Source organism: Lates calcarifer, linkage group LG11 (assembly GCF_001640805.2).
Source record: "Lates calcarifer isolate ASB-BC8 linkage group LG11, TLL_Latcal_v3, whole genome shotgun sequence".
NCBI classification, from domain to species: Eukaryota; Metazoa; Chordata; class Actinopteri; family Centropomidae; genus Lates; species Lates calcarifer.
In genome coordinates, this window is record NC_066843.1 from 22,683,270 (window position 1) to 22,705,893 (window position 22,624).

The 22,624-nt window shown below is 41.7% G+C and overlaps 3 protein-coding genes across 5 annotated transcripts in view; all 3 read left to right on the forward strand.

The window, feature by feature from the left end:
* The window catches only part of prr12b (proline rich 12b), a 29,845-nt gene extending 26,661 nt beyond the window's left edge, over positions 1-3,184 (forward strand). For 2 of the 3 annotated variants that reach the window (XM_051073827.1, XM_051073829.1), the window contains 2 exons: positions 1,475-1,570; positions 2,646-3,184. In XM_051073827.1, coding sequence (XP_050929784.1) covers positions 1,475-1,570; positions 2,646-2,780 — 231 coding nt within the window. In that variant the 3' untranslated portion in view covers positions 2,781-3,184. The other variant, XM_051073828.1, reaches the window with a different exon arrangement.
* Positions 3,185-5,799: 2,615 nt separating this feature from the next.
* On the forward strand, positions 5,800-15,517 carry si:ch211-195b15.7 (synembryn-A). The gene is given in 15 exon segments (XM_018698328.2): positions 5,800-5,889; positions 6,530-6,577; positions 8,052-8,069; positions 9,527-9,616; positions 9,791-10,066; positions 10,111-10,331; positions 10,968-11,103; positions 11,595-11,783; positions 12,339-12,433; positions 12,886-13,036; positions 13,507-13,602; positions 13,825-13,969; positions 14,512-14,588; positions 14,590-14,795; positions 14,883-15,517. Coding segments are annotated over 15 exon segments (2,004 nt in total). The 3' UTR covers positions 15,049-15,517.
* A 1,385-nt stretch (positions 15,518-16,902) lies between these two features.
* Positions 16,903-21,441, forward strand: unc119.2 (unc-119 lipid binding chaperone B homolog 2). The gene is made up of 5 exons (XM_051074079.1): positions 16,903-17,164; positions 18,563-18,676; positions 19,334-19,415; positions 20,878-21,050; positions 21,251-21,441. The coding sequence occupies exons 1-5, from the start codon at positions 16,903-16,905 to the stop codon at positions 21,397-21,399; spliced, it is 780 nt and encodes a 259-aa protein (XP_050930036.1). The 3' UTR covers positions 21,400-21,441.
* Positions 21,442-22,624: the final 1,183 nt, after the last annotated feature.

The window sequence follows — 22,624 nt, forward strand, 5'->3', positions numbered from 1 at the left end:
ATATTTCTGCTGAGGCAGCAGATGGTAGGGTCAGGATTTGGATCCAGTCCAATCCAGGCTGGTGCTGGTGGTGTAATGGTGTGGGGAATCTTTTCTTGACCCACTTTGGGCCCTGAAATACCAATCAATCATGGTTTGAATGTCTTTCTGAGCGTTGTTGCTGACCATGTTCATCCCTCCATGGCCACAGTTTACCATCTTCTAATGGCTACTTCCAGCAGGATAATGCTCCATGTCACAAAGCTTAAGTCGTCGTGGTTTCATGAACATGACAGTGAGTTCAGTGAACTTCAGTGACCTCCCCAGTCACCAGATTTGAATCCAGTAGAACACCTTTGGGATGTGGTAGAACGGGAGATTGGCAGCATGAATGTGCAGCTGACAACATGGAGCAGAATCTCAGAGGAAAGTTTCAACATCTGGAGGTATCTAGATAGAGGGAGGACTACTCAGTGTTAGTGTGGTGTTCCTAATAAAGAGCTCAGTTAGTGTATGTAGTGAGTGTATAAGTATGCCTGATCAGAGAAGGAAAGGTAAGTCAGATTTATAGACTGACTCTGTGTCTGCCATGTTGTACTTATAGAATTATCTTTTTTAAATACTCATATATGTATAACAGTCTAATATGTTTCTATTGTATACATATAGAATAGGGATTAAATAACAGGTAATAAATCAGAGAAATCAGAAGAAGGAAAATGTAGTTCCACAGTAACAGAGCAGACAGTGAAGATGTTCAGACAGTGAATAAGATCAGTGTCACGTTTATTCTTGCTGTTAGATTGCAGCCTGATGGTTTAAAAGAGAGAAAAGGGGGAATCAAGAAAAATGGTGTAACATCTTGTTGAAATGCAAATAATAGTATAAACTAATCCCTCATTATCATCATATTATTATTGGTCATTATGTGTTTCTGTGCTGCAGTCATGGAGGATCTGAACCAACTTATGAGACTTCTGGAGCTTTATCATATTTAAGAGCATTTTTAAAGGAGATGTTTGATAAATGGTTTTTATTCACAGGTTTATGTGTAGGGTTAAGAGTAGCGGGTTTGTACTTTTCTTTCACTTCAGTCTTCAATTTGTGTCAGCAGGGAGCAGGATGTTGCAGGCTGTATGCACACCAAAAGCACCACAAATTAACCTCCATTCACTTTCATTGAATCTCAGACACTAGAGGGAAGTAAGAAAGTTTGTTGTTTCATAATTTAATTGAACAAATTCTTTAAAATCACTTTTTAATTTGGTTGCAGAGCAGTGAGACGTATCGCAGACGCATTCCCTGTGATGGCTGCAGCTGACTCTCAATTCTCAGTTTAAAGAAACATCACAAAGCTTTTTAGTTGTCCTTTATTATTTAGGTCACCCACTGTCCTCCACCATCAGTTTTCTTCAGTGTTGCTGAGACCATCAGTCCTCCTGTTACTAAATGTTGGAATAAAATTCTTCCATCTTTTTTCTCTCACTCTTTCCAGGATCTGAAGCTTTCAATTGAAACTTGCCGGATCTACAGTCTGTATCATTCACTTCACCACTACAAGTATCACACTTTCCTGCACTGTAAGAAGGAGGTAAGGATGGCTTCATTAACGCTGGAATATGTTGTAGTGTTTAAGTTAATATTTTGCTCCACCATGCCACCTGAATCATCTACACCTGCCTTATAGGCCTGACAGTGATGAGGGCAGGCATCACATCATCTGACCCATCCAAGAAGCCTGTCCTGACATCTACTGAGTGCCTTGTCTAACAAGATATGGAAAGTTTCACAGTCTCAGCTTTTCTGTTCATCTTTTCAAGGGTTAGGGTTAACTTCAAGGCTCTGTATGGAGAAATCCAAGAAGCCTTGTTATTACTGACACCTGGCTGTTAAATGAAGTGCAGTCTCATGCGCACACTGAGCATCATGTGAGCATCCATGAAGTCAGTCTCTTTACCAGTCCTCACTGTGTGCTTGCTGGGGTGCAGCGCAAACAATCAAAGGTTAGCCAGGTAGCGGTAACTTAGCTACACTGCAGGGATCTGGTGTTGGTTTGTTAGCCCATGAAGAAATCATCAAATCAAAGTCAAAGTCAGCTTTTATGGCAAATGGCAATGGCGAGCTCGTCAATTTATCAGCCAGATCATCTCTGTTTGGATGAACTAGCAGACGTTTTCCACTCAGCGCAGTAGTTTACTACCGATCTGTCCACGTTAGCAGGCAAGCTAAGGTTAGAAAGCATTAGCCAGCTAAAATTACAGTATCACAATAAATTCCACAGGCTTTGCAGTAATGTTAGCTCATCTGTGTAACAGAAAGAGAGCCAGCTCGGGGTTGGTTTTGATCCCCAAAGCTGAACGCAGGTCCCTCCATGAATCACATGTCCTGTTGATGTTGACCCTAGTTTTCCCCCAGCGTCACAACAGTTCACATTTGGCTTCATGAGATAAGGTTTTCTGTTTCTTGTTCTTGCATGGAAATTTGGTTGGAGTATTTCTTGGTTGATTCGATGGTACACTGCTGGCCAAATTTATTTATGTCACATTTTTCACACATCACTGTCCACACTCTACATGAGCATCAAAAAAACATCTCATTGCTGTGATGATAATGAAGCATGATAATGTATTGCGCTGTTTATAAGTGACTTGTCGTTTCCTGACCAGACGGACAGTATTGAGCAGGCAGCGGAGGACCCCGGCCAGGAGGAGGTGGTGCAGCAGTGCATGGCTAACCAGGGCTGGCTGGAGAGTCTCTTTAACTCCTTCATGGATCTGCTCAGCCTTAGTGCCAAGGCCTGAAGGAGTCCCAGCCATCAGACTCACACAGACACCTGCAGTATTAAGAAGATGGAGGCGTCCAGAGTTCGGAAACAAAAAAGTCACAGTACACAAACTAAACTGTAGCAGAGCGGAGGCTCCAGCAACAACAGCCACTGTTGGTTTGTTTCTGTGGGAGGTTTAACTTTTGAAGTATTTGTTTTATTATTGAATCCATGTTAAAGTACCTCTTTATTTCAAGAAAACATTGAAAGACGGAGGGTAGTGAACTATGTGAATGTGATGGATTTTCCTCAGTTGTCAGAGAAAGGGACCACGAGGTGATCTGGTTAGCACTACAAAGCTACACAATACTTACACACACACACACACACACGCACACACACACACACACACACACACACACACACACACACACACACACACACACCACACACACACACACACACACACACACACAAGCTGTCTATAAGTATGTATTGATAACTATGGTTTGTATAATTTATACAAGGACATTTTTAAAAATGACTGTCCTAAGATGGGATTGTTTGTGGTTCTTATTTTTGAAGATGCTTTAAAGGGGTATACATAAAATGGCCCACTTGCAATTTTTTGCTTCTCTCACACCGACAGAGGTGAAACCAGAGCTGAGTGAGACAGAGTGAGGTTTAAAAGGACTATGTGATAGTCTCTTGTTTCTACCTGCCTCAGTGAGACAGCCATTGAGACTTAGGGGAACTGTATTTAAAATTAAGCTGTGTTCTGTTTGTTCTTCAAAAGACAACGAGAGAGAAGAGTTCATGCCTGTAAAGACAAGGAACGAAAAAATAAAGCACGACTTTCTTAAAGGAAGTGTGAGGTGAAATGATCCAAAAGCATAAATGTCAGTGTTTAATGTGAGTCATTTCTATCTGTTTGTTGTTGGTTGATATTTCCTATCATTTGACCTCTCTGAGGATATTCTTGCAGAGCAATTTTGTTGTTTTGATGTGTAAATATTGTACAGCTACTTCATTCTCTAGTTCCCAGTTGCTCTTCTGTACATGAAATTCCTGTATTTGACATAATTAAATAAAACTGTTCAAATGACAAACGTGATGATGAATAAACAACCTTGTGCTAAAGTTATTTTACTGAAGTATGACAGTGTATGAGAAAGTGGATCTGAGCAGGTTAATCCAGTTTCAGCTCCATGAACTGGTTTTGATATTTGTCACAGAAAATTATTGTTTGGTATCCCACACACAGCTCATATGATGCATGTTGTTTTTTTTAACACACTGTTTCATGACACTTGGAACAATAATATTTGCTTCAATCAAAGGTATGATGGGGTCTGCTTAAAAGTCAAAAGTAAATTTGACCCTCCTTTTGTCCTGAGGGTCAAAAATGACCCTGAACTGGAGACTGAAACCATCCAGTTAATATTTTCACAGCATGAAATTTGATGACTTTTCCCAAACTGTTCATACAGGGAAAAGTGAACCACTGCCCTTTAAAAAAATACTTTAAAAGTTGTACACTAATAAAGAGTGTCTTATGGGTCTTTTCTGACGCAGTAAAACAGAAAACCATTTACATATACACGTAAGTGTTAATAATAGGACCACAAAAAGACAAGAGAAAATGTGTATAACTCCCAGTCCGCCACACCTGACTACCGTCACACAGAATGTGAAACAGAATAAAATGATGTCTGGTAGAATCAAGTACATTTTATTTATGTAGCACAAAATCAGAACAGACGTTATCTTAAGGCACTTTTCATATAGAGCAGGTCTACTTTTACTATTTACAGAGAAAGACCCAATAGTTCCCACCATGAGCAGCACTGGGTGACAGTGGAGAGGAGGGTGGACTCAAGGTGGGCGGCAGATAGAGAGTAGTGTTTTCTCACAGTGAAGTCAGGGGATTAATTTATGAGGGTGTAATGTAAAAAAAATCATCTCATATTGAGTATTGTATATTATACCGTCTCTATCAAATATATTGGTTGAAGTTGTATTTTTAGAGTGAACTTATATGATATACCCTGGAAATGGTTGAAATTACTGTGATTTGCACTCTGTCTAGTGCTGTGAACTTTAACCTACTTTTGATGATAACCTGGGTTGAACTCTACTGCTTGGATTGCATGATAGGGCACTTAGTATCCTTTGCTGTGCAGCTGCGCTGAGGACATGCCAAAAAAGAGGATACCAGTGAAGGACTTTAAAACAAACTCAGTGTGGTATAAGTGTAAGAAATATATCTACAGAGCTCAAGCTCACAGACATGCAGACACAATATAAGAACCTACTGCCATATGGGCCAATTCCCTAAGAGGCACAAGAGGGGCATACAGTAATATGTAGTGAATATCAGCTGCTATGCTGTTTCCCAGCATACACTGGGGGAAATAATTATTCAACACACCAGCAGTTTTTTTTATTAAACATATTTCCAATGCAGCTATTCACATGAATATGTATGTATATATACTCCTCTCCTGTCTCACAAACCTGTGATTACAGTCAAAACAAAATGAAAAGCCTGATGCCTGGCAGATTAGAGTCAGTATTTGTATTAATATCAGTGTCTCTGTCCCTCAAGCCCTTGATATCAGATCAAACCACAGTGTGTGGTATGGACCTGTTTGATGGCTGGTTGCCCTCTGCTGAGGGTGTGTGGAGACAGTCTCTGGCTCAGCTACATCACCTGTACAGACTGTAGTGTAGGAGGCCTGAGTAAATCCAGGGCTTAGAGAGTGAAGCAGGGAGGGAAGGCGTTGAGCAAGAAGAGAAATAAGATTACACATCCACTGCTGTATCAGAGAGAGGAGGCTATCAGAGGCTGCGTGTACAACATCAACAGGTGAGTGCAGGAAGCTGTGGTCTCTGCTGATCCTTTATATAAACAGAGGTGTAGACCTGTGTACTGAACTCACTGAAGTTACTGTAGTTAGTGGAGTTAGTGTAGTAAGTAGAGTGTTTGGTCAGAATGATAAAGAAAGTGCAGCTGCTGTGTGATGGACTGGTTTTTCTTTGGTCAGGCTTCAGGCATGGTGCCAGATGTGGAGAGGATCATTGACAGTATCGCCCAAGGAGACCAGGACACCGTCCAGCTCCTACTGGACAGCTACAACACCCAGGTCACTGATAGTTGCTATGGCTACTGCATTAATCCGTTTCTAGAAATATTCATTTTTGTAACCATGGAAACACTCTGCATCATTGCAGCTGGTAATATTAACTACTGTAATAATCAGGTTTAGAAGTCGGCGCCCCTGTTCACGTTTATCTCCTGTCAACACCCAGAGTCTTTATGATTGTCTTCTGAAATGTGCTTTGGAAAATGAATGGAAAGAAGAGAAGAAGAGTGGATATCAGTGGCTGAATTACATGGCCTGAAATAATACAGAGGAGTTGTTCATTTGTGGTGATTGAATATTTCCCTGCTTCCTCTCTCTCTCATGTCTACTCTGTGTTGCTCCACCTGCTGCTGCTCTCACCACCTCCACCTCTCTCACTTATTCAAATAAGCTTAATTGGCATAAATGTTAATCCCACATTACAGCCATTACAGCCTGAATGAAATGTTCTTGAACAATAACATTTTAACAAAGAACCCCCCCCAAACACACACACACACACACACACACACACACACACACACACACACACACACACACACACACACGCACACACATTGTCAGTGTGACTGACGTGTGTAAAGCAGTGATGTAGACTGCCTGACTGGTTGAAGCTCTGTCTTCTTCTGTTTCTCCATAGTATGCAGAGTGCTTCTTCTTCAACACTGAGATGCAGGAGAGAAAAAAGGTCAGTAAATGAAAACATCAGACTTTCAGCCAGGATGTCTTTCCCTCCCCCACTATCTATGTCCATCATTGTATTTGTTATTTTACATTTTGTCTGTCTGCCATTTTTTCCTTCAGTGCAACCTTAACCACTTTAGACCTACCTGCTGGAGGCTTTATCTTTACAGCAGGACACAAGATTCCTCTTCCTTCCTTTTATATACCCCATCTGCATCCCAGTACACACCTGTGTCAATCTTTCACTGCACTGAAAATATTGCTCCCCATATATGAGCATTATGTAATTATTAGTAATTATGTAATTTACTATGGCCACAGCATCATTAGTCAGTGAGTGGTGTATCCTCCTGTTAAAGGGGTTTTCCCTCTCCACTGTCACCATGAGTTTGCTCATTGTGGGAACTGTTGTGTTTCTGTTGTAAAGTCTCAACCTCACTCTGTAAAGAGCCTTGAGATAAAGTATGTTGTGATCTGACTCTGTACAAATGACTTTAATTTAATACAGACATAGTCTGTACAACAGCACAGCAAAGGAAAACCAAATTACCAACACACAGACATGTTAATACACAACATGTATTTCTTATATACTTCACATTTCAAAATAATAAAAAATACTAAAGTGTTACCCACATTTTCCAATCTCAGTTTACCCAGAGATCTCCTCTCCACAGTCGGTGCAGCATAACAAGAAAAAAACCACACAACACAACAGCCTGGCTGTAGATGACCAGTTGTCTGTATGATATGTTAAATGACTTCTGTCCTAAACAGAGATGCAGTGGTGAGCACATCTCAGTGAAGGTCCAGTAAGGAAAATAATAAGACACTGTGTGTGCAGTCTGATGCCCTGTACAGTTTTTAGCGTACAGGGCATCAGAGAGGACACTGTTAACTACTACTGCTCAGGGTGGTGTACACAAGCTCATCCAAGTCCAAGTCAACTCACATTTCCAAGCTGGAAATGGTCCAGAGCTTTAACCAGTCCTTTCCAGTCAATGTAGCTGAATGCTGTTTCTTGTATATCTAACGAAGCCCAGTAACCATGTCATGTGTGAGCAGTGCAGGTGAAACACACCTGTCAAACACACCTGTCACTGTGGTCTGAGGCACAGTCACGTCATGTGGGAGGACGGCTGTGAAAAGTAATCTGGACAGGACATAGATGCAAATACGACCTCCAAGGGAACAAAAGAAACTATCACATCCACTTCCAGCTGTGCTGCTGGGATCAGACAGTGATGATGCTTCAGATGACGCTTGAGAAGGAAGGACTCATTTCTTGTCTAGACTACAACACAGATGTAAAACTGGTCACTGAGTGTGCGGCTGCTGAAGCAGTGAACTGGTTGTCCTGGATAAAGATGGAGGGTCAGATTCTCTGTCCCCCTTCCATCTAAAACTTAATCTTTCTCTAATTCTTGGATTTCACTTTTATACACATGCATTCCTGTTCATGGACAAACTGACTGCAGCAACGACAACTGGAGGAGGTAAATACAGAGAGAGAGAGAGAGATGAGCTGACTATGAATTTACTCTGTATTACAGTAATCTGTAAAAGGGCTTATGATGCTTTGTCACTCCCAGTGTGTGTGTGCATGTGTGTACTCCCAGATCGATTGTGTAATCGTGTCTAAAGCTGCTGGGATCCCTCATGACTCAGCATGTTAACCCTGCTGACCTTCAGCTACACTAACTGACTCTGTGTTTCTGGACTGTGAAGATCAACACTGCCAAAACCCTCAGTAACCTTTAAAAGCACAGGTCACTGAGTGCAGAAATGAATGGACATAATTAGATAATAAGCCAATGAAATATGTGTATTGTGAAGTTAAACTTTATTTAGAAACATCTTTCATACAAACATACAGGATTAAAAACAACAAAACAACCAAAATAAAAAAGATTCTGCAAAAAATTAAATAAAATAAAAAATACAATTAATGATTAATGGTTAAATCAAAGTTACAACATGACTCCAAACTAACAGATTTAAAAAATAAGTCTTGGAATGACCAATAGAAATAGCAGGTGTAACAGTAAAATCACTGATGACACTCCTTCTGTTGAGTGGTTAAACACAGTGCTGTAAGGTTTGACATGTGTTTGACTATATTTGTTATTATCTGATTATTTTTGGGCATTAATCATTGGCCTGTAAACATACAAACTGTTAGCACACAGCTGCTCTCTGGACAGGACAGTGAGAGTTGAACAGTGTAGTTTTTACAGCAGACTCTGTCAGACTCTGCAGACTCTGTAACCAGAGGACCTCAGAGGGCAGTGGCTCAGTTATTTAAAGGTAATGCTGTTTGGTTCCAGACAAAGACAGCCTGGAGATCTAGTATTAATATCAAGAAAGTTGCTTTAATGGCGCAATAACTCAGCCTGGCTTTATTTCCAGCTGTGACACACTCTCTACCAGAGTGGTTCACACTCAATGGTTTTTCATCAGTTGATTTTGCTCAGGTTGGAAACTATAGAGAGAGATCAACAGCCTGTGTATGTGTGTGTGTGTGTTCACCTCCAGAGAATCATAATTTATGTACAGGGACAGAGGGTATTCGCTCTGAAATGAGAGTGGAAAGACTGAAGAATTATTCTGGTTATTTTTGTGTTAAAAATGCAGTGCTTGACTTATTCAATTACTGTGCCTGAATTTAGAGTCGTGCAGTTCTGGTCCAGGTTCCTGCTGTTCTGCAGGTTGTTTCTGTGTGCCAGGTGAGATTTAGTTTCCTTAGTGCAGCAGTTTCAGTTCTCTCTCGTAATGAGAATGAGTCAGTGCGAGCTGAACTGAGTCTTTCTGCTCCAGCAGTAAGATGTGAAGGGGTGAACACATAAATCCACAGTACAGAGGGTTAAAATGTGCTTCCTGTCCTGCTCCATCAGGTATGAGGAGTAACATCTTCTGCAGTTACTCGTGCTAACTCTCCCTCTTGGTTGATCAGTTCAAGAAGAACAAAGTGAGGGACTACGCTCCTGACTCTGAATCTGACACAGACTTAGACGACGATGAACCTGATCTCCTTCTCCGGCAGGTAGGCTGGTGTGTGTGTGTGTGTGTGTGTGTGTAAATTAATAAATTGTGTTACATAGACATAGACATGTCTCTCTCTATATCCTCTTTCTTTTTGTTTTTTTTCTCCTCTAACAATCTCCTCTCAGCCATTGTGTAACTGTAAATTTTTCCTGCTTGACTAAATGTTTTCCAGCGTCTGGCCACAGCCCTGCTCTGCTTCATCAGTAACCAGCTTCAACCTGCAGTTTTACGAGTTTGCCTGCATACACTGCGGATCTTGTCCCGTGATTGGCGGGCCCTAGGTCCCCTGGTCACAGATAGTGCTCTTTTCACCTTGGCACACCTGGGTGGCGTCAGCTTACAGCAGACATGCCCACAGCAGGAGGGGGAGAAGGCTGAAGATCTGCAAGTCAGTTACAGCCACATTCACAGAGGTTCACAGGCTGAGGATGCTTGCTGCTACACCTCTGTCTGTTAGCTCTGCGCTAACATGCTGTGCTCCTGTGGAGGCAGCTGCTGCTGCTACAAATGGCTCAGTTCATCACTGCTTATAAGTGGAGTGGTGACGGAGGTCATGTAGTGCTGGCACGTGGGAAGAAAGACACCCGGGAAGAAGACAGTAAGGAGGAAGAGATGGAGGAGGATGGGGACGTGTGTAGCAAGGAGGCCATGAAAGTCTTGTGTAATGTCATCTACAACAGCCCCAGGGCCCAGGAGAGGGCCAGCACACTAAGGTGACACTTCAAATGGGTAGATTTTCTCATAAAATGTCATGAGAATAAAGGTTCTGCCATTATTAGGTTGATGACAGTTGAGACACTGGTGAAGCATCAGAGCACAAAGCCTCCGTGTCAGTGAGTGCCACAGAGGGCTGAGCTCCATGGTTTCATTTTGGAAACAAACAAACAAACAAAAAAACCTCTTATCCAACCTGTTTCAGTCAGATGAGTGTAGAAAACCTTCAGGAAGCCTCTTGTTTTTCACCGGTACTTTCTCTGTAACCAGAGAAATTCAAAACTTTGTTTCACGGTGACTGTGCTCTCTGCAGGCTGGTGTAAAATCATATATAAACTACACCATGTAACCAATAAACCTTCAGCCTTTCTATTCATGGCAGCTCTTCTGACATGGAGCTAACTGACAATATATATACAATATATGGATGTGCACACTTCACCAGTGTACACTGACTGATGTTAGGATGAGTATCACATGATTGTTTCATTGTATCCAGCCATATAAGTATTCTTTTAATGATTCAAATTAAATTCAAATTCTTTGGAAGACAAACAGTGTTTAATGAACTGTGCTCAGCAGGTGCTAACCAACCACTGGCCTCACTTTCCCTTTACTCTCTGTTTCCACTGAAGACTTCTGCAGGGTCTGTGGGAGAGTCTGAAGCAGGGTATTTGGAGCAGGGCGCCATCCAGTGGCCAGTTTTATAAGCTGAGGCTGCTCTTCCTGCTGACAGCCCTGAGGCCTGAGCTCAGGCTGCAGCTATCCCAGGTAAATCTATACGTTCACATCTATGGGAGGTCAGAGAAAACATCATCTCAACATTTCTCACATTTTCTGATAATCAATAGATAGAATGTGTCAGGTTGTGATGTTTTGGGTCATCTGTTATCATCAAATACATGGAAATCAGCTCTGTCATACTTGTCTCATGTTACGTATCAAAAGATGATTATAATAATCTATTAAGTCAACACAATATCATCAAGTAAAGTCGTCATTATTCTGTGATGGAGATAAAACATCAGAATCATTACACCAGAAATATATTACATCTATCTCTCCATCATACACTGAGTTTTCATAAGCACAGTATGATATCTGTCACAGGTGATGAAAACATGCTGAGATACATAAGTAGATCTCTGCAGTGAGGTACATCACCTCAGTCACTTGATCAGACTGAAGCATTTTCTTCTCTCAGTCTCAGAGCAGTGGTTTAGGTCTTCCTCAGTGCTCAGTGGTGTATTTGTCCCCGTCAGGAGCGTGGACTGTCAGTGCTCACTACAGCACTGGAGAAGTGCCTGGCTGTGAGGTGGGGGGAGGGGTATGAGGTGCTCAGTGACAGCACAGCTCCACCCATCTCCAAGGAGATGTCCCAGGAAGTCATTGAGATCCTCAAGACGCTCTTCAACATCGCTCATATGTGTCACAGGCAGGAGCCAGACGAGGTGAAAACTCACAAATCCAGCTGTTTTAACTGAATTCATCAGCTGATTCAGTCACTGACCTGCTTTCAGTACTGTCAAACTGTGTAGGAACTGCACCCCCATCACACCATGTCCTTCCCTGAATCAAAGAAACTAATGAAACATATCCTGATGTTAGTGGTAGATCTCACAGCTTCTTTCTTCTGTTTCAGACCATTTTCAGATAGGAATGTTGTATTTTTCTATGTAGCCCAGTATCCATGGATCAAGTTTACTCTGCAGGATCAGTGTCAGCCAACATTCATTTAATAACTTTATCTTAGAGACAAAGTAGAGAGATTCCAGGAAACTGGAAAGGGAAAAATAAATCCATCAATGACCATTCATCAATTCTGTCTTAGGTTCATCAGAATACTTTTGACCAGAGACAAACTGACCACATTTATAAAAAGACACATAACAAAGACTGTTTCTAAATAACTTAAACTGATGAATTATGTAAACAGTTACATCACAGGACATTATGGATCACGTGTAACCTTCTTCTTTAAAAGCAGGAGGCTGTGTCTTTTTCAGGAGGAAGCTGCTCTGTATCGCCACCTAGCAGCTGTGCTACGCCACTGCCTGCTGCTGTCATGTGATGGAGAGGACACATTGGAAGAACTTCAAGGGTCAGACTGCTGTATTGTTGCTTTAAACATGACTGTATTTATTAGACACATTCCTAAATGGATGATGAAAGTGCTGTGCAAAAGTTTTATGTACCTAAGATATTTAGATTCTTCATCAGCAGGACAACGAGTCCCAAAACACAGAACTATCTCCAGAGACCAGAAGAACAAAACTGAGACAGACCAAATCCACAGAACAACTGTGACAACTCCTCCAAGATTCTGGAACAATAAAACTGTGAGCAGGCGTAAAGAGAAGAACTGAATATCCTCACTTTACTTGTAGTGCCTAAAACTGGTGCACAGCTCTGTCTGTCTATATGAAGTAAGAGGTGGATCTGTAACTAAATAAATGTACAAATTAGAGGAAGTCAAAGTTAGTAGCATGCTAAAGAACATAGATAATATAATTTTATGTTAATGTTTTAAAAAGGTTATGACTTTCTCCATAGACACACAGTAAACATCCTGTCAGCACTGCCGCTGCCATGTCTGGACGTCCTGCTGTCTGTCCGTGTGGACCAGGCATCACACAAGTGGGAGGGAGTCAACATGGACTGTGTCCACACACTGCTGCTGTTCATGGACAGACGCCTGAACAGGGCAAGTGTGTTGAGTGTGTGTGTAAATGCACAGGTGCTGTGACTACCTGGTGTTATCACCTGAATGACTTAATACTCATACTTGCAGAAAAAAAAAATGTTGCATGTCAAATACCAGTAATGTCTGATTTATGAAATGAAGATATATTCTGAGCTTTGTGAACATGGAATCAAGTGCAGCTACTACTGTTTATACAACAACATCCACTGGGCACATGAGATAAATGGGATATCTGATGATCTTAATTTGATGGTGTTAACCTGCTGTTCTGTGGTTTCAGTGATCATATAGACACAGGCTATCGTTAAACTAAAGGATGCTTCCCTGTGCTCACTTTAATGAGAACATGTATTGTGTTCAGTTCATGAACACTTTGTTTGCACCCACCCATAAAGATACCTCTAATAAACGATGTTTTCATGTTTTTGATACTACATGTAATGATTTAGCTTTAATGTGCTATTATACAGGGTCACAAGCTGAAGGAGAAACTGACCCCTGTACTGAATCTGCTGACTGAGAGCTCTCGGGTACACAGGGAGACACGTCACTACTTACGTCAAAAGGTAATGTGGTTTTTCGAATGTCATTTACTGCTGCTGAGAAAAACAGACAGATAATAAAACGTCTTCTAGAACTGGGTCAGAAGAAAACTTTTCCTGAAAGTGGTGTTCAGAGATCAGTTCCAGTTAAACTCAACACATCATAACTCATCATCAGTGTTATTTTGCATGAGCACCTCTGTGGCCTTGTGAAGTACTAATCGCTGACCCCAACTTTGAACCCAGATCTTACCTCCACTGAGGGACGTTGCCACCCGACCTGAGCAGGACACCACACTGAGAGGCCAGCTGGTCCGCCTCATGACCCACGTTGACACAGATGTAAAGCACTGTGCTGCTGAGCTGCTGTTTGTGCTCTGCAAGGAGAACGGTACTCTCCACACATTCATTTACTCCCATGGCAGAGCCCTTCAACTTTTTGTAAAAACATCTGTGAAGATGCTTTTGACAAATACAGTTTAGAAACATTTTCCCCTTGCTGTCAGAGTCCTGCAGAAGCTCCAGGTACAGACTCACACATCTGTCATGACTTTTCCTGCTGAATTCTTGAAGGTGTCACTGATGAGATGCTGCAGAGGCGGTTGATTGACACAGAGACTGTGACAGATATGACTGTATAACAGTTTTAAAAGGTGTGTCTTACAGACCGCTGCTCTGATTCTAAAGATTGTTTCAATAACACAGATCTATACTGACTGGAAAAACCAGTGGCCTCTGTCCAAACATTCGTCTTCTGTCTCTTATCATCTTATCAGATGTGTGAAGCTCCAGTAACCTGGTCAAAGCAGTTTTTAGAGTGAAGTCAGTTCATGACAGTGGAATCACTGTCACACATGAAACATCTGATGAACAACTGTCAACCACTTCAGTTCTGAGCAGTAACGTTTTTTTTTATCTTGTGTCTCTTCACAGTCAGCCGCTTTGTCAAATACACGGGTTATGGCAACGCGGCAGGGCTGCTGGCAGCTCGGGGGCTGCTGCACGGCAGGAAGGAACTCAGGCGACAGCCAGTACGCCTCCCACTACTCCAGCGACTCGGACTCTGACACTGAGGAGTACCGGGAGGCCAAAGCCAGGATTAACTTGGTGACTGGACGGGTGGAGGCAGAGCAGCCTGATCCCATGGAGGGCATGACGGAGGAGGAGAAGGAGCAGGAGGCCTATCACCTCATCAGCATGATCAACAGACTGTCACGGTGAGTGTGGAAAGATGGTGTTGTCTGTGATGTAGGATCATAGAGAAACTGATGATGCACTACTCTGTCCCCCTGTGGTTCATTCAGAGACCAAATCATTCAGCCAATGGGTGTGACAGCAGAGGGGAGACTGGCTCCAATCTGGGGCCAGATGAGAAACTCCACACTGGAGGAAGAGGAGGATGAAGATGAAGATGAAGAGGAGGACCTGGATCTGATGCCAGAGGGAGGGAAAGACAAACAGATGAAGTAGAATGATGGAGACAGCTGTTTGTAGAGGACTTCATTTGTTCCTGCTACATCCATAACACAACAGTGTTAGAGCAGATGTTAGATTGTGTGTCAGTATGAATGGCTGCCCTCTGTGTGTGTGTCAGGTGTGTTCAGATTCACCCTGTACATCCTGTGTAAAAGACACACTTCATTACATGACGAGATGAAGAAGAACAACAAAGATCAGACAACCTGTGAAGGAGAGAGAGTGGGACACTTGGAGGAGGCTATTCTGTCAGTGAGCAGCTTTTATGTTATTTACGGTATTTCTGTAGAAACGGCACCTTTGTAAAGGAAGTTGTGTTTGTAGAAGTTGTTGACAGAAGAAACTGTGTAAGAAGCTTGATTTTTTTCTCTTGCAAAGACAAATAAAAATGAAGTAACTTCTCAAATCCTGTTGTACACAAACACACACAACTGCAAAGTATTGCTCCAACTGTTGCAGTGAATGTGGGGCAAAACAACTGCTTATGTGTGGGGATTATGTTTGCAGCAAACTCCATCAAACTGATGGGCCCTGCTGTAAACATCACACCATGTTCAGCATTACTTCTGTAAGAACTTCATCAAATGGCCGCATTTTTCATTCTACTGCCAAATACTGAATCAGAAATTTAGAGAAAACAGTCAGTTTGATGTTCCAGATCCAGATCAGATCAAAACCTGTCAACAGCCCAACTACGACCAATCAGATCACTGGAAAACTAGCATCATCATTCCTGCAGGGTCCCAACATGGACAAAAGAGTTTCCAATAATGTGACAAATCATAAAAGTGGAATTGTCCACAACAGAGCAACTGAGTTTATCACTCTTTTATCAACATAATTCTGCTGGGTTGAGTCTGAGTGGTTCAGTGGTTTTCATATACAGAAAACAAAGTCTATCAATCTGAATCTGATGAGTGGAGCTCTGACTGCATAGTCCCACTGTCTCACTGAACTGAAACACAGCCCATCTGTGTATATTACCCATGATCCCCAGCTTCTGGAGCAGGAAGTGCTGTGGCTGTAACAAACACACCAAACTCTAATTTGTTTCTTGATATTTCTGTCAGTTTCCTGGCTGGATGTCAGAGATGAACGCTGGTTTTTAATGACTTTTAAGTCTGTTTAACTGATCCACAGTTCAGCATCACTCTGGAACTTGCTGGACCTGATTCCAGCAGTTTGAGCAGCTGACTATCACTCAGGTAGAGGGAGATCGTACCTGCTCACCAAAGTTACACAGAGCAACAACAGGTGTTCAAATGACCAAGGCCCCATCCTCCCTGTTACAACCTGTTGAACCATCAAAGTGATTCTGAAGCTCAGAGTTTGAGGTCAGACAACCTCCACCAAAAAAGTGTCAGTGTCCAACAATAAGCATAGAAATTGAGCAATTATAAAATACATTCAGTCCCAGACATTTGTAGAGTTCATCTGTACTGACTGATGTAATGTGCTTCAAAGAGGGATGGACTGTGAGGGACAGTTATCTCTGATTCTTTTTCATTTAGCTGAAGAAAGTTCTGGGACTCAGCAGAGTTTTTGTCCCACAACTATTTTATTACTGTTCTTATGGATCAGTATAGAAAGGTGCAGACTGGCAAATAAAATGTCTTCTGCTGTGTGAAGACATAGCCCGTGTCCAGATTTAATTAGGGATTAACTCAGATTGCCAAATCCAGACTGACATAATCAGTTTAGACTCCAGCAGCGTGAGTGTAAGAGCTGATCTGTGGATTATATCCTCTGCAGCAGCATTTACCACACTTAACAAACAGACGCTTTTAACAAATTCGGCCTGATTTAATCAGAACACTTGCCTAAAGGAAACAAGAGTTGGCATGACAGATGGAGAGCCAGGAAGAAACCACAACTGGAAATGGAGAGGAGGAGTTCCAAACCCAAAATGGGGATAGTGAGGAGCAGCAGGAAGAGGGCTGGGGGACAGATGACGAGATGGTGGTCGATGGAGGGATGGAGGACTGGAACGGCTTTATTACAGGGGGGGCGACACTGGGTGAAGAAAGGGAAGGAGAGGTGGTGGCTGAATGGAGACCTGGTGAACCAGTAACCCCACAGCATGTCTTATCGCTGAACACTTACACAAAGGGTGAGTCAGCTGTTACATAGATTTATACCTATATACATACATGTCATATATACTTGAATATATGTTTGCACAGCCACATTTCGCTTTGGCTCAATCTTTGACATGAACAACAGGAAAGCACTTGAATTATCAGGTAGTTAATACAAGTGGGAGCCATGTGAAGCAGATGGAGGGCTTGTACTGCACAGCTCTGGAGTCACATATTGTAATTAACGTATTACATTCATTAAGTACTGTAAGGTAATAGTAAGAAGTGTCGTCCCCAAATTTTCTCCCAAGTTCACAGGTAGGACACAGAAATATGGGGTCATGTACAATATGCAACAGTCCAGTACGACAACGTTGTTTCTCCTGTTTCTCCTCAAGAGAAATCTTAATTCTAAAACAGTCTAAATCTAAATGCAGAGTTGGCCTGGCACAGAGCCCTGACCTCATCCTCATCCTCATCCTCATCCTCATCCTCATGAAGTGACCTTCAGTGGCAGATACTTTTGTCTATAACAACTCACAATAAATGCATTCAAAGTACACAGGAGCATAAGATATGATTCAGATCAGAGAGTATCTCTGTAAATAAATTACTAGGAGCATGTTCAGAGCTACAGCTCAGCAGCTTTTTAATCTGACATACAGTCAGTGTTTGTGAAGAGTCTGAGTGAAGTGAGTGACCACATGGACCTCTGAGTGATGGGTCAGTTAAACAGCCACATAGATAGAGGAGGCATTGGTCCAGTCAGGGCGTATGGGTTGGTCATGGACTGGATACAGGAAGGAGCAGTTCTGTTCAGTACCCTGCAGACCTGCAGATCTGTACACCAGCACACCTTGGACTCTTCCTCTGTGTTTGATTGTTGGTGTACTGCTGTGTTTCTCAGAGCAGGATATCTGGATACAGTCACATACTCTCAGTCACTACACATCACACTGTGCCACACTATGCCATTTGCACAGTCCTGGTCTGGTGACAGTTCTGGTCCAGTGCCAATTCTGACAAACCTTGCTCGTGGTGGTGTTTCACAGCTGTATCCTGCAGTTTACTAATCTTATTCCAAACACAATTATACTGATTGAACTGTTAGCATGTTGCTAGGTTCTCTATCATGGTTCTCTGACACCTGTGCTATGCAGCAGGATTTGGAGTTAACAAGGTAACTTCATTTCTTGCTGGGATACAATGAAAGATATCCTGAGGATGTTGAACTTGCTTTGTAGTACAGACCTCAGGTACTGTTCCTCTGCATTAAATGATACTCAGAGCAACAGTTAGGATGTGAACATACTCTACATAGTGGGGGAATCCCAACCTTTGCAGTTTCTCTCTCTAATTCAATGCCACGTCAAGTATGAAAGGCTCCTGAAGAGGTGAATTTTCAGCTGCTGTTGGTTGGATGTGTGCAGAGTACCTGTGTTCACCAGCGGACAACATCTACAACATCAACTTCTCTCGCTTCAAGATCAGGGACCTGAGCAGCGGAGTGGTCATCCTTGACATGAAAAAACAATGTCCAACAGGTAGCTTCATGTTTCTCTTACATTTGTAGAGATGCTGAATGTTCAAACAACTCTGAAGCTCTGCCTGTTATCTTCAGTGGCTGCATTAGTCATTACAGAGTAGTTAGTTACTAGAGTAAAGGTCAGTGGCTCATCAATTTTAGAAATCATTCTCAGGAGGTCATTAATATTCATAGTCAGTTTGAGGGAAATTTTCCTCTCTGGATCAATAAATATTTATCGTTGCATTAAATCAGATAATTATGGCGTTCTGAGGGGAAAAGGATAGATCTATTTCTACTCAAATGTGTAACAAGAGTGTTAACTTCAAATAGAAGCTGTAGCCACTCATTCTGTACATCAGTGCATATCACAGTGACATGAGTCGCAGGTTACCAAATTAACACTTAGAAAATTGATTTTTGACATTTGAGAATTGATTCAGAATCATTCATGTCCGCATGGCGATGTATGTAAGAATACAGTAGATTTTCTCCCCCACCTCTAGTGGTCAGTTATGCTCTGGAGCCATGGAGAATGTATTATGTGTGTTTTATACTAAAACACACCACAGTACAATGTAATCTGAAAGGCAGTAGTGCAGCCTGCTCATAATCATTTTTCTCATCATCTCTTGTTTACTTACTGACTCTCTTTAATTTTCTCCAGAAATTCAAGATGTCATTGAACTTGACACAAATAGATTCATCCGGTACCACTTCTCCCCTGCCTTCCTGACTCTCAGGGAGATAGGAGCTACGTAAGTCAAAGATGTTTTATTCTGTTGGATCAACTGCTGTGACTGCAGGTCACCATGATCTGAAACCAAAGAAAAGAAAGATTTTTCTGTTCACACTGTCCTCTGAGTCTTTACATTCCCAGACTGTTGTAGGTGATAGAAAGTCTCAAGAAGAAATCAGTTATTTCTTTTCATTGTCAGTCATACTTTACAGTGGCGACTTATCCAGCTGCCACATTGTACAAAATGTAGAATAAGATAAGCCTTCACAACAGTCTGTGATCACCACAGATCAGTGTGTCTCTGAGAATCAGGCCACACACAGATGGACACTCTGACTGAGGCCTAGAGTTCTTTGTGTGAGTGTGTTTTCCTCAGGGGCCACCATAGAGGGTCAGTGTTTGCTAAAAGTTTTTAGAAATGCTCACCCACACACACAGATTTCTTCTTTGGAGAAGTTAATTACTGGTCTTAACACGGAGCACTGAGCAAGTGTTGTTTTCTTAATAATGATATAATGACTATGTCAGTCCTTTATTTATCAAAGGGCTGTAATGTCTTACTTTGCCTGTTGGATTCATTTACACATTGACACATTACGTATTTTGGGTTTCTGCCTATGAACTCACACATGTCCATAACAACTAGTTATATTTACAGTGGTCTGTATTTCAGTTCTGACACAAAAAATGAATCCATCAGTTGACTGTTCACTGCTGGCTGATGCAGCTTATAGCAGTCCCAACCCCCTGTAAGACAGCAAACAAGCCCACCTCCCAAAATGGTGGAATAATACAGAAATTATGTAATCTATGGATTTGAAATTCTAATCCCTGACATTACCTGTTGGATCACACATCCAGTTCTGGTGAGGACCCCTCTGTATGGCAGTCACTTCTCTGTGGAGTCACTGGGCTCTGGGTGAAATTTAAAACCTCTGGAGTTGAGTCAGGAGGAGTTGCTGTTTGTCTCTGACAGTCTGTTGTGTGGATTATTTGAGACTGACTAGACCTCACCAGGACTGAAACAAGGCTGAAAGAGATGGCAACAACACAGGTCCCAGGACTGTGAGGGAATGTGTTAGAACAGGAAGAAATAACTCACGTTACTGGAAAACTCAGGAAGCAACGTTATCTCCTGGAAATGACACTTCTACACAATTCAACTGCAACAGCAGATATGTTCAGTAGGAAATGTAATCATAACTAGATTATGTTTTCTATTTTACAGACACGTTGATAAAGAAAGTATCAGTAAAATCTTCACAGACAACGTGTTTGTTTTCCACCAAAATCTCTGACAGCACAACCTCCACCTCTCCTGACTCCAGTTTTATGAAATTATTTTCTGGTTCTGTTCAGACTCTCACAGATCCTGATCTGAACCTGTTCATTTACATTACAACCAAAACCACCATCTTTCCCTGACCTTAAACCACAGACTGGACTCTGGATATGAACCTGGTCTCTGGTGTGTCTCTCAGGTTGGAGTTCACAGTGGGCAGCAAGGCGTTGAACCGCTTCCGTCTGATCGAGAGGCATTTTTTCAGAAACCTCCTGCTCAAAACCTTTGACTTTGAGATCGGCTTCTGCATCCCACACAGCAGAAACACCTGTGAGCACATCTACTGCTTACCTGACCTGGACCCAGATACAGGTACCATTAAATACTGCTATTATTGCTGACCTACTGTAATACAACTACTACTGCAGACATACACACACGCACACACACACACACACAGACTGTGGAGTGAGACTATTTCCACACACTGCATTAGTGTGGAAATAATCTCACACCCTCCATCTTCCAGTGCTGATCTCCTGCTGACCTTCTCTCTGTTTTGCTGTGTTCAGTTGAGGACATGATTGCCAACCCGTTTGAGACGCGCTCGGACAGTTTTTACTTTGTCAACAACAAGCTGATCATGCATCACAAAGCCGAGTACTCCTTTTCCCCACAAAGAGAAGCTGACACATCCAGCAAACAGGAGAACGATGGTTAGTAATGATGCTTTGGGTTAGTACTAAATCTTAAGTATTACCTGAGTGAGGAGAAAATGAATCCAGCTGTCACTGTTCCAGGTTCATGATGTGATGTATACATGAATGTTCTTTGAGCTGTCAGGAGATTATGATAACTATGTCTGTCACAATAATATTTTCATGTAGCTTACTTTATAAAAGAGTAACTTAACACTTTTTTAAATTTGAAAATATACAATTAGTTTATTTAATACATTGCACTGGCAGTTTATCTTTCTGTAGATCAAACTTAGTGATTCTCTCCTTGAAACCCAAAGAAATATGGATGTTTGGGCGCCACTCTCTATGAAAACACATAAACTCTCAACGGTGTGTAGGGTTCTAGTTCATTCTTCCCTCATCACCTGAGATGGTAGAAATCCAGGTGTTGGGTGTGAATGTACAGATGGTGACAAATTAAAGGTCAAAGTGCAGCAGTGAACCTGCTCTGATGGTGGAGTGACTGAGGCTCTAGATGTTAGGGTTTTCTTTAACTTTTCACCTGTCAGTGTTTTCTGAACATGTCTGGTTTTACACAAAATAATGATGCAATGTTTTTATATGAAATGCAGACAAATTAGAGTTTAGATACAGAGACATATAAACTAACAAGTTACTGTTGATAACTTGGTAACACAGTGGCTGTATATTACTTGTGTAAATTTTGTGACATGCATTCTGAAACTAAAGACAATGACTTTGTCCAAAAGCTTATGATGTGGGGCACTTATCATCTTTTGTTTTTCATTTATTTATTTATTTTGACCTGAATCTAAGAATGGAGTTTAGACGTTATTAATGTGTTAGATATGATGATACTGAATGTGTATTTTGCTTTATTAGGATGATCGCTTTAAATGAATCTGCTGATGTTGCAGAGAGCTGATTTTAGTTGACATTCTGAAGTGAAATTTAACATTTAACACATTCTTTCATTAAAAAGAGAAAAACTGATCTTTACTGTGGATGTGTCCTTCATTTGTCAAATACAATACTCTGTCGTTTTTCAATTTGGTGTACAAGTACCCAAAGAGTAAGGCAGAGTGAAAGTACCAGTAGAAAGTGGTATTGAGCAGTGAGTAGAGAGTGTATTGTCAGTAGATGTGGAGTTGTGTTGCTGTGTGTCATCCAGCTGCATTAGTTTGCAGGTGTGAGCATCTCATCTCATCACCTCAGCACAGTTACATTTGAATGCACAGGATGCAC

Coding starts and splice junctions, on each gene's coding strand:
- unc119.2 (XM_051074079.1), top strand. CDS start 16,903: ATGGAGAGCCAGGAAGAAACCACAACTGGAAATGGAGAGGAGGAGTTC. Junction 17,165..18,562: donor GCTGAACACTTACACAAAGG/GTGAGTCAGCTG, acceptor GGATGTGTGCAG/AGTACCTGTGTTCACCAGCG. Junction 21,051..21,250: donor TGACCTGGACCCAGATACAG/GTACCATTAAAT, acceptor TGCTGTGTTCAG/TTGAGGACATGATTGCCAAC.